The sequence below is a fragment of the Macadamia integrifolia genome, unplaced genomic scaffold (assembly GCF_013358625.1).
Source record: "Macadamia integrifolia cultivar HAES 741 unplaced genomic scaffold, SCU_Mint_v3 scaffold2685, whole genome shotgun sequence".
NCBI lineage: Eukaryota > Viridiplantae > Streptophyta > Magnoliopsida > Proteales > Proteaceae > Macadamia > Macadamia integrifolia.
Window position 1 is genome coordinate 35,905 of NW_024868884.1, and position 16,536 is coordinate 52,440.

A 16,536-nucleotide genomic window follows, 5' to 3' on the forward strand; every position below is an offset into this window, starting at 1 on the left:
ATAATATTGCCATAGGGTTAGAAGGTAGTTGCATCGAAACTTCGTGCCAATTTCATTTTTAAGTTTAGTCTTAAAAAATACATTTGATCCAACGATAAGGTTCAATGATTGGCAAGATTTAATCATACACCTCGCACATTGGATAATTACTGCACCTCACCAAAGACACTTTTAACACCCCGAACCTGTCCAGTGGGTACACCGAACCTTCGTGCAAATTTCACTTTAGACTTTAGTCTTAAAAGATATACTTGATCCAACTGTAAAGTTCAATCGCTGGAAGAATTCCCGATACACCTCAAGCATTGGATAACCCTCCACCTCACCGTAGACACTTTTAACACCCCGAACCTGTCCGGCAGGTACACACTTTATCACTTGACACCCCCCCACCCGGCCCCCCAAAAAATAAAAAATTACACACTTTATCAAGTTTTAGTCTTATCTTGTACTGTCTAAACGTGATGTTGTTGGTTTTTGAAATCCCATTTTCTTGAAAACCTCACCATTTGCAGATTAAAATAACTCAAAATCAAAGAACCTTTTTTTTTTTTGTTTTAAACAAAGACCCTCAGGCCTCGAGTTGACGAAGACTTCAAGCTCTATATCATTTCTCCTCTTCTGTTGTTGTTCTTGCGAGTCGACTACTGAGAAAACAACTGATCAGATCCAAGTTTCTGCTCGTAGATCTCAAATCATCTTTGAAAGGGAGAGAAAAAAATGTTGACTCTCAGGGTTGTAGGAGGGCTTGTCATCGTTCTTCTTCTAAAGAAACTCTTCGACAAAATAACTGATGCTTCTGCAAAGGCTAAGAACGACGCAGGAACTTCATCTGCCACACAAGAGTGCGTTCCCGATTCCTCTTCACCGCTTCCCGCTTCTGGACAGAACGAGGCAGCAGCATCAACTGCCACACAGGAGAGTGATTCCCCTTCTTCTTCTTCACCGCTTCCCTCTTCTGGAAGGAACGACGCAGCATCATCATCATCTGCCACACAAGAGTGCGGTTCCTCTTCTTCTTCTTCATCGCTTCCCACTTCTGGGTGGGATTACGAGGTGTTCTTGAGCTTTAGAGGTAAGGACACCCGCACCAACTTCACCGACCACCTCTACAACGCTCTTCTCGGTATTGGAATCCGCACGTTCAGGGACAACGAAGAACTCCGAATCGGACAAAAGATCGATGAGAAGCTTCGCTCTGCGATCCACCAGTCCAAAATCGCCATTGTCATCTTCTCAAAAGACTTTGCTTCCAGCAAATGGTGCCTCGGTGAAGTTGCAGAGATTGCGGAGTGCATGAAATTAGAGAGAGGCCAAAGAAAAATGAGAGTGATGCCCGTTTTCTACCATGTAGATCCATCTGTCGTCCGAAACCAGACTCCTGGTAGCTCCTATGGGAATGCTTTTCAGGAGCACAAGAATAATTTCGACAAGGATACCGTAGAGGTGTGGAAGAAGGCTCTGAAAGAGGTTGGTGGATTGAAAGGATGGGATCTGAAGAATTCTGCTTATGGGTAAGTCCGATCAACACTCCTCTTACCTTTCTTTTTTTTTTTAGGTAAAGACACTTACCTTAATAGCTAATATTTTAAAACTCGGTGGTGGGCACGAGTTCGGATCAGGTCTTCGTATGCTTGTTCCGTGTTTCATTTACAATTGGACTCCATTCAAAATAAAAATCAATTAAAAGAAGAGAGCTTAATTGGAATCTAAGTGTAGATCAAACATTGTAGGAGAATTATTCTCATACGAGGACCTGATCCATACTCAGTGGGCACTGGGTCAATCTTCATTGATTCGGATTGGAATCAGTAGGTATTTGCCAGAATCAGCCTGACCAAAGAAAATGGAATCGGAGAAAAAATATGGTTTTTTTTTTTTGGTTCACAAAAATGGTTTGGGTTGTATTTAATATAATTTATGGAGCTTGTTTCTATTTAAAAAAAAGAAAATTGATAAAATACAAAACAAAAAGAGATCAAAAGTCATTTATGTGTTTTAGCCAAAATTGATTTTCATTTATTTTTGCTCAGCGCGTGCTTAAAATCCCAACATGAAGGGGTAAAGTAATCATTTGCTTTGTAATTAGAAATCCAAGTCCCTTGCCCCCTCTTTTTCAGCTCAAAATGAAGAAAGAGGTTTATAAGAAAGATGGGCGAAGGGACATCGCTTCACCCACTTGTTCGAAAAATCATTGTGCACATAGGGATACCAAACTATTTCTCACAAAAAAACCATTTTTCTTAATTAGTTACCACCATTTTTAACTTGAGATTTCAAGTTTTATCATTAAGGAGATGACACCAAAAGGTAATCTTTTCAATCTTTTTCTCATTTTTCATTTCCATCAACTTATTGGGAGGAAGTCGGAAGGGTACTTCGTTGATTCTGATTCGATTCAGGCAAATCTGTTGATTTTGTATCAAATTTTTAACCAATGTTTATTTTTTTCTGGTACAAGTTTAAAGTTTTTACCAGAAAAGAATTTGGAACTTTCAAGTCAATTTTTTATACTTATGGTTTTCCAATAGCAAGTAAGGGCTTGGTACAACAATGAGGTTGTTTCATTGCTACATAATGGCAGAAGCCCCGTGCACTGGGTACATCTTTTTATGGTTCCCATTTTTGTTTGAACTGGATCAACTGATTCACTACCAATCTGGGCAACTTGGGTTTGAATTGATTACTGCCAATATGCTCCCTATTTTAGATCCCTGTATCTTTGGTCCGTAAAATGTATTGAGATATTCGAATGATAATTAGATGTGAAATTGGACATTAAACATAGTCACTTAGTGAATCTCCATCCCACCGTAGCAACATCAAGGATCCTATTTGTCTTGCAATCCAATTTTGCTTATTTTATTTTTGCGATGTTGCCAAGTATGCGATATTAATGTGCTACTGGTTATTCTTCACCCAATTTTGATTTTTCTGACCTAGGGTCATTGGAAAGTTTTTCTTCGCTTCTCATTCCTTCATCCTTAACCTTGAATAGTATTTTGAAAGAGATTAAGAATTTGTGGTACCTTGGTTTCCTTCATTACAAGGCCTAAGATTTCAATTGTGCACAATAGAGGTTTTTCCACATTGTTGATAAACCTGGCTAGAAATTGTATCACTCTATTGTTTGGTTGTAAGGGAAATTAAAAAGAAAGGAAGTAAAATTTTTATACTTAAAAAAGAAATATATGTAATCATTACCCCATAACTTTGATTGTATGTAAGGTTTTATGAGTTATTCCTTGTCTAGTAACCGATCAAGGGGGATGTGTCTCCTTCAACTCTGTTTTCTTTAATCTGCGATCAATAGAATTTTGAAAGATCACTTATGACCCTAAAGTTTAAGGTTAAAAAAAAAAAAAGTATATGTGGAGTTTGTCTATGTTTTTGGATGACATAAGTTCCATACAAAATCTGTGACACTTGTCCCATTAGACTTGGGATCATTACCAATTCCATAGCTCTTGCCCCGCTTTAGCTCATAGTTCCATGGTTTAATGTATCTTTAATACGATACGATATCTTTTGATACGTATCTTAAATTTAGTCAATCAATACGGTGATCGATACTAATATTTTAATCCTTGATCTTCAGCATGTCTTATGTATCTCCGATACGTATCTTAAATTTAGGTGATTGATACTGAAACTATTAATCCTTGCATAGTTCAATACTCCGGTAGAAAACTGTACTAATTCTTTGTGATGCTCATTTTTCTATTTATAAATAGCTCCCCAACAACCGAGTAAGGAAATATATATCAATTATTTGATATGTAGCACGGAAATGATAATTGGTATTTCTATCAATAGTTCTTAGTTTTTATTATTTGTTTTTTACATTTAATAGGTTTTTTTTCTAATATAATAGTTTTGGATATTTTGGTGTCATTTTAGTAGTCATTCCCGGTAAGGAAGAACGATTTAGGGCCATAACAATGTGAAATCTTTTTAGTTCGTCACCCCTCTCTAGCCTTGGCCCTTTTGGCTATTATTCTTTTACCAACTCAAATGTTTTAGCACCCCATAATTCTTTCTTTACTGTTAAATATTTGGGGTGAGAATCCATTAGAAGAAATGAATAAAATATCACTAATTCACTTTTTTTGTAATGCTAGACTAGAAAATTTAAGTTCACAAATATTTCATCCATGTTCAATTGTTATGATTTTTTTTTTTTTAATCCAACTCTTTTATTTTCCTCATTACTTGATTTATGCAGGTATGAAGGGAATTTAATAAAATTAATTGTTCAAGAAGTTTGGAGCGAATTAATAAAAGGGCCCTTGACTATTTCTGACGACATAGTCGGAATCCATTCTCATTTAGAAAATATGATGGAGTTGCTAAACATTGGATCTAATGATAGACGGATTGTGGGTATTTGTGGCTTAGGTGGCATTGGTAAGACAACAATTTCTAGGTGTGTGTACAATGCAATATATTCTCACTTTCAAGGATGTAGCTTTATAGCAAATGTTCGAGAAACTTTCGAAACAAGGGCAGCTGTTGTCCGTTTGCAAAGTCTACTTCTCACTAATATCTTGAACCTAAAGGATCCAAACATTGATAGCATTGATCAAGGAATTCATGTGATTAGGCAAAGATTATCCAATAAGAAAGTTCTTATTGTTCTTGATGATGTGGATGGAAATATTGATTTAAAAGAAATAATTGGGAAGCGTGATTGGTTTGGTTTTGGAAGTAAGATTATTATTACGACCAGGGATAGCCACATCTTAAGGCTTCTTGAAGTAGATAGAATTTATGAGCCCAATGAAATGGATTTAGATCAGTCTCTTAAACTCTTCAGCAAACATGCCTTCAAAATGGATGAACCTCCAAAAAATTATTTGGATCTCTCAAAAAAAGTAGTAAAAACTACTGGAGGACTTCCTTTGGCTATTGAGGTTATAGGTTCAGCTTTATTTGGCAGTGAAGAACCAGTATGGAATGACACAATAAAGAAGTTAGCCAAAATTCCACATAATCAAGTGCAGAAGAAGTTGAGAATAAGTTATGATGGATTAATTCATGAAGAGAAAGCTATATTTCTTGATATTGCTTGTTTCTTTATTGGAATGGATAAGAATATTGCATGTTACATATGGGATGGCTGTGAATTTTTCCCTGAAGTAGGAATTGAAATTCTTCGCCAAAAGTCATTGATTAAGATTGGGGAAGAAAATGAGTTAATAATGCATGATCAGCTAAGAGATCTTGGAAGGGAAATTGTTCGTCAAGAAAACCATAAGAAAGTTGGGAAACGTAGTAGATTGTGGTCGCATGAGGACGTATTGAAAGTGTTGACTACTCGAAAGGTTGGTCCATTATAACATTGACCCACTCAAACTAGAGGCTGATCATACTTTGTGAATATTACTAAATTTGGTTTTCATGACTATCTTTCATACTTATTTTAAGGTTCTTTGTTTTGCAGGGAACTGGGAAAGTTGAAGGACTTTGTATTACCTTCCGTGATAAGGCAAATAGCCAATGTGTGTGGAGTGAAGGATTTGAGGCAATGACTGAGCTAAGGTTACTTCAGGTCGATTATGCAAAGGTCGCTGGTAACTTTATGCATTCTTTTTCAGAAGTGAGATGGCTTAGTTTGAAAAGATGCCCTATACAATTTACACAAACCAATCTAGGGAAATTGTGTGTTCTTGATCTATCAGATAGTGACATCACAGAAAGCTGGATGGGTTGGAACTCTATCAAGGTCTCAAAGAACTCTGTCTTTTATTTCTTGGATCAACCCTAGAATAGGTTTTAAACATCAATTAATATGTGATGAGTTGTTGTTCTGTTATGCGCGCAGGAGGCAAAATCTCTTAAAGTTCTGAACTTGAGTAGTTGTGCTGAGCTATCCCGGACTCCAGACTTGTCAGAAAATGAACATTTGGAGGTATGGATTCTTGAGAACTGTAGAAAGTTGGCTACAATTAGGTGATCTTAAGAAGTTAGTCACATTGAACTTGAGTGGTTGTGAACTATCCCGGATTCCTGACTTGTCAGAAAATAAAAAATTGAAGGTATTGGTTCTTGAAGACTGTAGAAAGTTGTCTACAATTGATGCATCCATTGGTCATCTTAAGAGCTTGGTCATATTGAACATGAAGGGCTGCAGTAGTGAAATTCAACTCCCAACCAGCATTTTTGAGTTAAGTTCTCTCAAAAAAGTTGACATTGGAAATGCTAGAATCAGCCCGTTGCCAGAAAAGCTTGATTCTTCTGCAAAGGTAAAGAATGACACAGCATCATCTGCCACACAAGAGTTCGGTTCCTCTTCTGAAAAAAACGAGGCAGCAGCATCATCTGCCACAAAAGAGTGGGCTGCCACACAAGAGTTCGGTTCCTCTTCTGGAAAAAACGAGGCACCAGCATCATCTGCCACAGAAGAGTGGGTTTCCGATTCCTCTTCTTCATCGCTTCACACTTCTGGGTGGGATTACGAGGTCTTTCTGAGCTTTAGAAGTGAGGACACTGGTTCCAACTTCACCGATCTCCTCTACAATGCCCTCCTCGATATAGGAATCCACACGTTCAGGGATCACGAAGAACTCCGAATCGGAGAAATGATCAGTCCAGCGCTTCGCTCTACAATCCACCAGTCCAAAATCGCCATTGTCATCTTCTCAGAAGACTATGCTTCCAGCAAATGGTGCCTCGGTGAGCTTGCAGAGATTGCGGAGTGCATGAAAGTAAGGAGCCAAGACCAAATAAGAGTGATGCCCGTTTTCTACGATGTAGATCCATCGGAAGTTCGAAACCAGACTGGTTCCTTTGGGAATGCTTTTGTAGACCACGAGAAGAATTTCAACCGAGATACTGTAGAGGGGTGGAAGAAGGCTCTGAGGAAGGTTGGTCAATTGGAAGGATGGGATCTGAAGAATACTGCTGATGGGTAAGTCCTTGAACACTTCTCGGTTAATAAGGGGAGAACACCAAAAAACGTGAGATTTTCTAGCTTTTCCTCTGTTTTTTTTTTCCCCCTCATACCATATTGGGTGGAAATCGAAAGAGGGCTTCGTTGATTTTGATTTGACTTGGGCATTTGTGCTGATTTTTTTAAACTATGTTAGTAGCCTTTACTTTTTTTGTTTTTTGATTGCATTAGTAGCCTTTACCAGGTCAGGAAGAATTTGAAATTTCAAGTCAATTTTTTATACTGTAGTTGTCCCAATTTTCTTGGTTTTTTTTTTTTTTTTTTTGGGAATTTGGTCTATTTTTCTTTGGGCCGAACTCAGCTGATTCATAGTCTTTTAAGAATTGAGAATCAGATCGCTGGATCAGCTGATTTGAATCAGAATTGATTAGGAATTATAGGAATCAATGATAACTAATTCTGATTCTGACCGATCTTAAATGGCCGATTCACACACAAAAACCCTAGAATCCCTGTGTTATTGGATTTGAGGGCCGATCCTTCGGATCGGAATCAGCAGGGACCCACTCCAAACCAGATCCGTCTTTTAAAACTTTGTTGCCCATTCGGCCTTTACTTGGATTGGATTGGTACACTGACCAATTAGCTCCGGAAGTTCCGATCTTTTTTTTTTTTTCGTTGTACAGATATGGTGTCAGTCGAATGGGGCTTCATTAAACTCAGGCAACTGATTTTAACCTCAATCAATTTGGAAGAATTTATGACTTTCAAGTTAAATTTTTATGTGATAGTTTTCCTTTTTTTCTTGGTTATTGGGAATTATGTTTTTTATTTGGGCTGGATCAGTAGCTGTTCACCACCGCCAATTTTCAACTCATTTCTTTTCTTTCTTATTTGAATTATGCAGGTACGAAGGTAAATTAATACAATTAATTGTTCAACTAGTGACGTCTAAATTAAGAAATAGTCACTTGACTCTTCCTCACAACATGGTCGGAATGGATGTTCATATAGAAAATATGATGAAGTTGCTGGACGTTGGATCTAATGATAGAAAAATTGTGGGTATTCATGGTTTAGGTGGCATTGGTAAGACAACAATTGCCAAGTGTGTGTATAATACAATCTATCATCATTTTGAAGGATATAGCTTTATAGCAGATGTCCAAGATACTTTCCAAAGAAAGGGAATTGTCTATTTGCAAAGTCTACTTCTCACTAATATCTTGAACCTAGAAAATCCAAGCATTGCCAGTGTTGATCAAGGAATTAATATGATTAGGCAGAGATTATTCAACAAGAAAGTTCTTCTTGTTCTTGATGATGTGGATGAAGTTAGAGACTTAAATGCAATAATTGGGAAGTGTGATTGGTTTGGTTTTGGAAGTAAGATTATTATTACAACTAGAAATAGACATGTCTTAAATGTTCTTGAAGTAGATGGAATTTATGAGCCCAGTGAAATGGATTTAGATCAGTCTCTAACCCTTTTCAGTAAACATGCCTTTCGAATGGACCGACCTCCAGAAAATTTTTTGGGTCTTTCAATGGAAGTGGTAAAAATTGCTGCAGGACTTCCTTTGGCTCTTGAGGTTACAGGTTTATCTTTACTTGGCAAATCAAAACGAGAATGGGAAACCACAGTGAAGAGGATAACCGAAATTCCAAATTTCAAAGTGCTATGTAGGTTGAAAAGAAGTTATGATCAATTAAATAATGAAGAGAGAGAGTTGTTTCTTGATATTGCTTGTTTTTTTATTGGAATGGATAAGAATATTGCATGCTACATATGGGATGGCTGTGGATTTTTCCCTGAAGTAGGAATTGAAATTCTTCGTCGAAAGTCATTTGTTAAGATTGGTGAAGAAGATGAGTTAACGATGCATGATCTGCTAAGAGATCTTGGAAGGCAAATTATTCGTCAAGAAAGCGTTGAGGTTGAGAACCGTAGTAGGTTGTGGTCGCATGAGGACGTATTGGAAGTGTTGACTACTCGAAAGGTTGGCTTTCAATATATGATTAGTACATTTAAAGTTGTGTTTCCAGTCATTGCTTTGATGCTTTGAAAAAAATAAGCTAGTTATATATTTTCAGCTAAAGAAATAGTCCTTAAAAAGTAAGGTTTAACAAACCAAATGGCAGACATGGGTGGATTCCGGTCCATGTTACAAAGGATCCAACCCCCTCTCACCATCTTTTAGGTTTTTAGTTTCAACCCAATTCAAGAGTGTATTGGAAATCAAAACATAATTAAAGTAGCACACAAATTACCAAAAGTGCCAAAATATGTTATGTTCTGGTATTTTTGAAATCATGTGCAAAATGGCATGCACTCTTTCAATTCTTTAGCATTTTCATAACGAGTTAAAATTGCCCATTATAACATGGACCCACTCATGAACTAATGGTTGACCAAACTTTGTGAATATTACTAAATTTGGTTTTACATGATAACCTTTCATTCTTATTTAAGGTTCCTCGTTTTGTAGGGAACTAGGGAAGTTAAAGGACTCTGTATTACCTTCCATGATGGGTTAAATAATCAATATGTGATGAGTGAAGGATTTAAGGCAATGACTGAACTAAGGTTACTACAGGTTGATTATGCCAAGGTTGCTGGAGACTTCATACATTCTTTTCCAGAACTGAGATGGCTTAGTTGGAAAAGATGCCCTATACAATTTACACCAATCAATCCATGGAAATTATGTGTTCTTGATCTGTCAGATAGTGAAATCACAGAGGACTGGATGATTTGGAACTATATCAAGGTCTCTGAGAACTCTCTCTCTCTCTCTTTTATTTCTTGCGGTCAATCAAAGGATACTTTTAAACATCAATTAATATGTGATAAGAAGTTGTTTTGTTATGCAGGAGGCAAAAAAGCTTAAAGTTTTGAACTTGAGTAGTTGTGTTGAACTATCCCGGATTCCAGATTTGTCAGAAAATAAACATTTGGAGGTTTTACTTCTTGAAGGTTGTAGAAAGTTGGCTACAATTGATGCATCCATTGGTCACCTTGAGTGGTTAGTCAAATTAAACTTGAGTGGTTGTTATGAACTATCCCGAATTACAGACTTGTCAAAAAATTATCATTTGGAGGTATTGCTTCTCAAGGACTGTAGAAAATTGGCTACAATTGGACGTATTGGTCATCTGAAGAAGTTAGTAAAATTGAATGTGAATGGCTGCAGCAGTGAATTGTATCTCCCAGCCAGCATTTTCGAGTTGAGTTCTCTCGAAACACTTGACATTGGAAATGCAAGAATCAGCCAGTTGCCAGGAGCTGGATCTTCTCTTCGGTCGCTCATTTTCTATCCATGATTGATTACATTGCCAGAAGAAAGGGATGCTTGATCAGATCATGGACCCATATCTGAAGGGAAGATTGCACTGGAGTGCTTCAAGAAGTTTGCAGAGACAGCAGAGAAGTGTGTGGCAGATCAGGGGATACAAGGCTACTCTAGTGACTAACCAATATAAATCTTCAAGCCTGATTAATAGATGACTTGGATGAGTAAAAATGGTATCAGCTCGATCATCGAAATTTGGGTAAATTTTTCTTTTTCCCACGGGAAACAATTAACAAATTTCATTTCTTTAAAACTGAATTGAAGTGTAGCAGATCCCTACAATCCTTTGATAAGACTGAATTATTCATGATATGCACAATTTCAAGACTCATGTACCAAAACAAACTTCATTTCCCTTGTCATCTCATTGCCTCATTTTATTTCTTTCTGTTTCAGGACAATGTGTTTAAACATGGTACATTCTCAGTACATTGGTGACAGTGAAGGTGGAGAAAATACCATTAATGGTTGCTAAAGGACAGAAGACAAGAAGAACGAAGATTCTATACCCACTGCATAGCTCCATGTTGTAGTTTCCTTTGGCAGAGTTGCTGCTGCTGTGTCTGCAATTGCTACAGGTACAGCAGCATTGTCATGATCTGGTGAGCGAATGATAAAGGCTAGCAGGTGAAGGTATCTGCTCCTTAATGGTAGGCCTCAGTGAAAAGAAGGCAGAGCATGAGCACCTTGAATCTGTGATTAGCTCTGCTGTTAAGGTATGATTGTTAGGGACCTCATGTCCCTTATATGAGGCATCAAATTGAAGAAAGGAGTTGATCTCGTTTTTTTGCATTTTTAATTCGATGCTAGTATTGGTGGTGATCTTTGTTGCAAAATCATGTCAAATGATCAAACAAATTGGTTAGGTGAGTAGGCATCAAATGTGACATTGTTCATCCATATTTCCCTTGCAGCTGATGCTGAAGATGAAGAAAAAATACTATGAGGACCGTCTTCAAACAGAAAGAATAAGGTCCTCTCTGTCTCTCCCCATTCTCTCAGTTGCTCCCTTCCCTTGTAGCCTCATGCTAGTGTGAATGAAGGATGGTGTCTCACTCCATTGAAGATGGACGGCAACAAATTCCATCTTATGCTGTTAATTTAGGAGAAACCAAAAGGGACAGAAAGACCCGTATACGGCTCTATTATGACTGCCAGAGAAAGAAAGAGAAATGCCAAAAAGCTTGGAACCAAGTTGGTTGGAGACATGATAGGAGGAGAGATGTTGGAACCCAATGGAGATAACAACCTTCAGTTTATGTTGAACTTTATCATGGAGAAATAAATAATTCTATTTAAAGTATGTTTATATTTATTTGGTAAGAGAATGAAAGAAAAATCAGAAAAAAAAAAAAAAGGTTCTCTTGAGTGTTTGGTGGGTATCAAGGCTATAAAACTTGGAATTGAGAAACTGAATCAGGCCTAGTCCATTTCAATTTTGACTTCAATGAAATCGATTGGAATAGAAGTGGTCAAATAATCTTGAACCCTAGAAACTCAGCATGGATTGATCATTTGGGATCAGTTAAAATTGGGATTAGGTTCAATCGATACCATTCTCAAAACTCTACTGGGGCCTCTTTTGTCCAATCATGTTTTAACGATGTGTGAATGAGAATGTCTTGTCATACATCTTTGACTGGCTATGAATTTAGAAGATACATAGTTTGGATGATGTGGTCCATGTGGTCCATTTTGATCACAATGACAACTCTTAACATAAATATGTACATCAACATGGCCATGTGTTATTGTCATTGTTAGATTAGAGTCTAATTGAATTTCTACTCATGTATATATCGTAAGTGACTTTTGGGGAAATTTATGTTAGAATTAATGTGGTAATTCTCTTTCAATATCATAACTTTCTTCTTCTTTTTCGTAAATTGCTTTTAAAGTCACATCCACTACTAATAAACAAGTAGCCTTTGATTGGAAAATGTTTAGGAATGAAGAGAAAAGAAGATTAGTTTAATTCAAACTTGGTACGAGCCGTAAACTCGGATGTTCTAAGTTTGACTCCTACTAGGCACACCTTGGGCCACTCACATGGGGGTGTTTAGTGCTCTTCATTACTTTCAGTGAAAGTTGAATGGTTCTTATTCAACCCCGATATGACCCGATCTATGCGATTGTAGGGTTAGTATAGGCCCGCAAGACTAGTCAGGCCGAAGGCTTGAATACGCGTTGTTAGCAAAAAAAGAAAAAGAAAAAACGATTAGTTTAATTTAGATGACTCAAAGAGATGTGTAAGCACATATTATTGTTTAACCCCAAACGAATGCTAACTGTTGCAAATAAAATGTATTGAGCTATCAACAATTATTTAGCATAGTTGGTGAGCTGTGATATGCAAAAATCCCATGCTCACCAGGAGGTCATGAGTTCGAGCCTCCTGGCTGTTACTTATTTCATTCTCTACCCATCAAAAAAAATATATTGAGATATTGAGATAAAAATTAGATATGAAATTGGATGTTAGTATAGTCATTTTTTTAATATACATCTCACCATAGTGACATCAAGAATCCTAAGTGTCTCGAAATCAAAATTGGGTTTGAAGCAAGTCCACATCTACTTGTTATGTTGCTGTATATTATTTATGAGATTTTTTTTTTGATTGAATAAATATATAAATAAATAAATAAATAAAATATTCACCGTATTAGGTTTGCCCCTTATTTTCTTTTCTCTATCGATTGAAAAATATGATGTATTTTGAAAAACCCACCTTTTGTGTGTGAAAATTGTTTGTAATCTCACCGCTCTCACAGTCTCACCACAGACAATTTGAACCCGACGTTTTGTAGTTAGTCATTTTTTTTTTTTTCTATGCAAGTGGTGAAAAAATTATAATAATGCTATAGGGTTAGAAGGTAGTTGCACCGAAGCTTTGTGCCAATTTCACTTTGGAGTTTAGTCTTAAAAGATACATTTGATCCAACGGTAAGGTTCAATGGTTGGGAGGATTTGCCCATACACCTTAGGCATTGGATAGTCGCTGCACCTCACCATAGACACTTTTAACACCCCAAACCTATCTAACGGGTGCACCGAAAGTTTGTGCAAATTTCACTTTGGAGTTTAGTCTTGAAAGATACACTTGATCCAATTGTGAAAAATACACTTGATCCAATTGTCAGGTTCAATGGCTGAAAGGATTCGACCATACACCTCAAGCATTGAATAATTGCTACACCTCACCCATACACTTTTAACACCCCGAACCTGTTCAGCGGGTACATACTTTATCACTTAACACCTCTCAATCCCCCAAAAAAAAAAAAAAAAATAAACACTTTATCAAGTTTCCAACCACAACCACCCCACCCTCAAAAAAAAAATATAAAAATAAAAAAAATTACACACTTTATCAAGTTTAGTCTTATTTTGTACCGTCTAAAAACTCTAAACGTGATGTTGTTGCTTTTAAAAATCTCATTTTCTTCAAAACCTCACCACTTGCAGATTAAAATAACTGAAAATCAAAGAACCTTATTTTGTTTTAAACAAAGACCCTCAGGCCTCGCGCTGACGAAGACTACAAGTTCTACTTATGTCTCCTCTTCTGTCGTTCTTCTGAGTCGACTACTGAGAAAAAAACTGATCAGATCCAAGTTTCTGCTCGTAGATCATCTTTGGAAGGGAGAGAAAAAATGTTTACTCTCAGGGTTGTAGGAGGGCTTGTCATCGTTCTTCTTCTAAAGAAACTCTTCGAAAAAAGAACTGATGCTTCTGCAAAGGCTAAGAACGACGCAGCAACTTCATCAGCCACACAAGAGTGCGTTTCCGATTCCTCTTCACTGCTTCCCTCTTCTGGAAAAAACGAGGCAGCAGCATCATCTGCCACACAAGAGTGTGATTCCTCTTCTTCTTCTTCACCACTTCCCTCCTCTGGAAGGAACGAGGTAGCAGCATCATCAGCCACACAAAAGTGCGTTTCCGATTCCTCTTCTTCTTCTTCACCGCTTCCCTCTTCTGGAAAGAACGAGGCAGAAGCATCATCTGCCACACAAGAGTGCGATTCCTCTTCTTCTTCTTCACCGCTTCCCTCTTCTGGAAAGAACGACGCAGCAACTTCATCTGCCCCCCAAGAGTGCGTTTCCGATTCCTCTTCACCGCTTCCCTCTTCTGGAAAGAACGACGCAGCAGCATCATCTGCCACACAAGAGTACGGTTCGTCTTCTTCTTCTTCATCGCTTCCCTCTTCTGGTTGGGATTACGAGGTGTTCTTGAGCTTTAGAGGTGAGACTCGCACCAACTTCACCGACCACCTTTACCACGCTCTTCTCGACATTGGAATCCGCACGTTCAGGGACAACGAAGAACTCCGAATCGGAGAAAAGATCGATGGGGCGCTTCGCTCTGCGATCAACCAATCCAAAATCGCCATTGTCATCTTCTCAAAAGACTATGCTTCCAGCAAATGGTGCCTCGGTGAAGTTGCAGAAATTGCGGAGTGCATGAAATTAGAGAGAGGCCAAAGAAAAATGAGAGTGATGCCCGTTTTCTACCATGTAGATCCATCTGTCGTCCGAAACCAGACTCCTGGTAGCTCCTATGGGAATGCTTTTCAGGAGCACAAGAAGAATATCGACAAGGATACCGTAGAGGTGTGGAAGAAGGCTCTGAAAGAGGTTGGTAGATTGAAAGGATGGGATCTGAAGAATACTGCTGATGGGTAAGTCCGATCAACACTCCTCTTACCTTTCTTTTTTTTTTAGGTAAAGACACTTACCTTAATAGCTAATATTTTAAAACTCGGTGGTGGGCACGAGTTCGGATCAGGTCTTCGTACGCTTGTTCCGTGTTTCATTTACAATTGGACTCCATTCAAAATAAAAATCAATTAAAAGAAGAGAGCTTAATTGGAATCTAAGTGTAGATCAAACATTGTAGGAGAATTATTCTCATACGAGGACCTGGTCCATACTCAGTGGGCACTGGGTCAATCTTCATTGATTCGGATTGGAATCAGTAGGTATTTGCCAGAATCAGCCTGACCAAAGAAAATGGAATCGGAGAAAAAATATGGTTTTTTTTTTTTTTGGTTCACAAAAATGGTTTGGGTTGTATTTAATATAATTTATGGAGCTTGTTTCTATTTAAAAAAAAGAAAATTGATAAAATACAAAACAAAAAGAGATCAAAAGTCATTTATATGTCTTAGCCAAAATTGATTTTCATTTATTTTTGCTCAGTGCGTGCTTAAAATCCCAACATGAAGGGGTAAAGTAATCATTTGCTTTGTAATTAGAAATCCAAGTCCCTTGCCCCCTCTTTTTCAGTTCAAAATGAAGAAAGAGGTTTGTAAGGAAGATGGGCGAAGGGACATCGCTTCACCCACTTGTTCGAAAAATCATTGTGCACATAGGGATACCAAACTATTTCTCACAAAAAAACCATTTTTCTTAAGTAGTTACCACCATTTTTAACTTGAGATTTCAATTTTTATCATTAAGGAGATGACACAAAAAGGTAATCTTTTCAATCTTTTTCTCATTTTTCATTTCCTTCAACTTATTGGGAGGAAGTCGGAAGGGGACTTCGTTGATTCTGATTCGATTCAGGCAAATCTGTTGATTTTGTATCAAATTTTTAACAAATGTTTATTTTTTCTGGTACAAGTTTAAAGTTTTTACCAGAAAAGAATTTTGAACTTTCAAGTCAATTTTTTATACTTATGGTTTTCCAATAGCAAGTAAGGGCTTGGTACAACAATGAGGTTGTTCCATTGCTACATAATGGCAGAAGCCCCGTGCACTGGGTACATCTTTTTATGGTTCCCATTTTTCTTTGAGCTGGATCAACTGATTCACTACCAATCTGGCAACTTGGGTTTGAATTGATTACTGCCCATATGCTCCTAGTTTAGATCCCTGTATCTTTGGTCTGTAAAATGTATTGAGATATTCGAATGATAATTAGATGTGAAATTGGACATTAAACATAGTCACTTAGTGAATCTCCATCCCACCGTAGCAACATCAAGGATCCTATTTGTCCTGCAATCCAATTTTGCTTATTTGATTTTTGCGATGTTGCCAAGTATGCGATATTAATGTGATACTGGTTATTCTTCACCCAATTTTGATTTTTCTGAGCTAGGGTCATTGGAAAGTTTTTCTTCGCTTCTCATTCCTTCATCCTTAACCTTGAATAGTATTTTGAAAGAGATTAAGAATTTGTGGTACCTTGGTTTCCTTCATTACAAGGCCTAAGATTTCAATTGTGCACAATAGAGGTTTTTCCACATTGTTGATAAACCTGGCTAGAAATTGTATCACTCTA

The 16,536-nt window shown here is 37.4% G+C and overlaps 2 protein-coding genes across 4 annotated transcripts; both read left to right on the plus strand.

Annotated features, from left to right (window-relative positions):
* The first annotated feature begins 509 nt into the window (after positions 1-509).
* LOC122067049 (disease resistance protein L6-like) lies at positions 510-11,685 on the plus strand. Of its 3 annotated transcripts, XM_042630895.1 has the most exons (11): positions 511-1,514; positions 4,226-5,324; positions 5,444-5,725; positions 5,825-5,911; positions 6,039-6,910; positions 7,800-7,890; positions 8,455-8,892; positions 9,382-9,663; positions 9,767-10,444; positions 10,642-10,961; positions 11,160-11,685. In XM_042630895.1, exons 1-9 carry the CDS (start codon positions 721-723, stop codon positions 10,214-10,216), a joined length of 4,395 nt encoding a protein of 1,464 aa, XP_042486829.1. In that variant the 5' UTR covers positions 511-720; the 3' UTR covers positions 10,217-10,444; positions 10,642-10,961; positions 11,160-11,685. The 3 variants fall into 3 exon arrangements, with proteins under 3 accessions (XP_042486827.1, XP_042486828.1, XP_042486829.1); XM_042630893.1 differs by having other exon boundaries at positions 510-1,514; positions 7,800-8,892; XM_042630894.1 differs by having other exon boundaries at positions 510-1,514; positions 7,800-8,892; positions 9,767-10,418.
* Positions 11,686-13,901: 2,216 nt separating this feature from the next.
* Positions 13,902-14,930, plus strand: LOC122067051 (disease resistance protein L6-like). Its single transcript, XM_042630900.1, has one exon. It carries the CDS (start codon positions 13,902-13,904, stop codon positions 14,928-14,930), a length of 1,029 nt encoding a protein of 342 aa, XP_042486834.1.
* Positions 14,931-16,536: the final 1,606 nt, after the last annotated feature.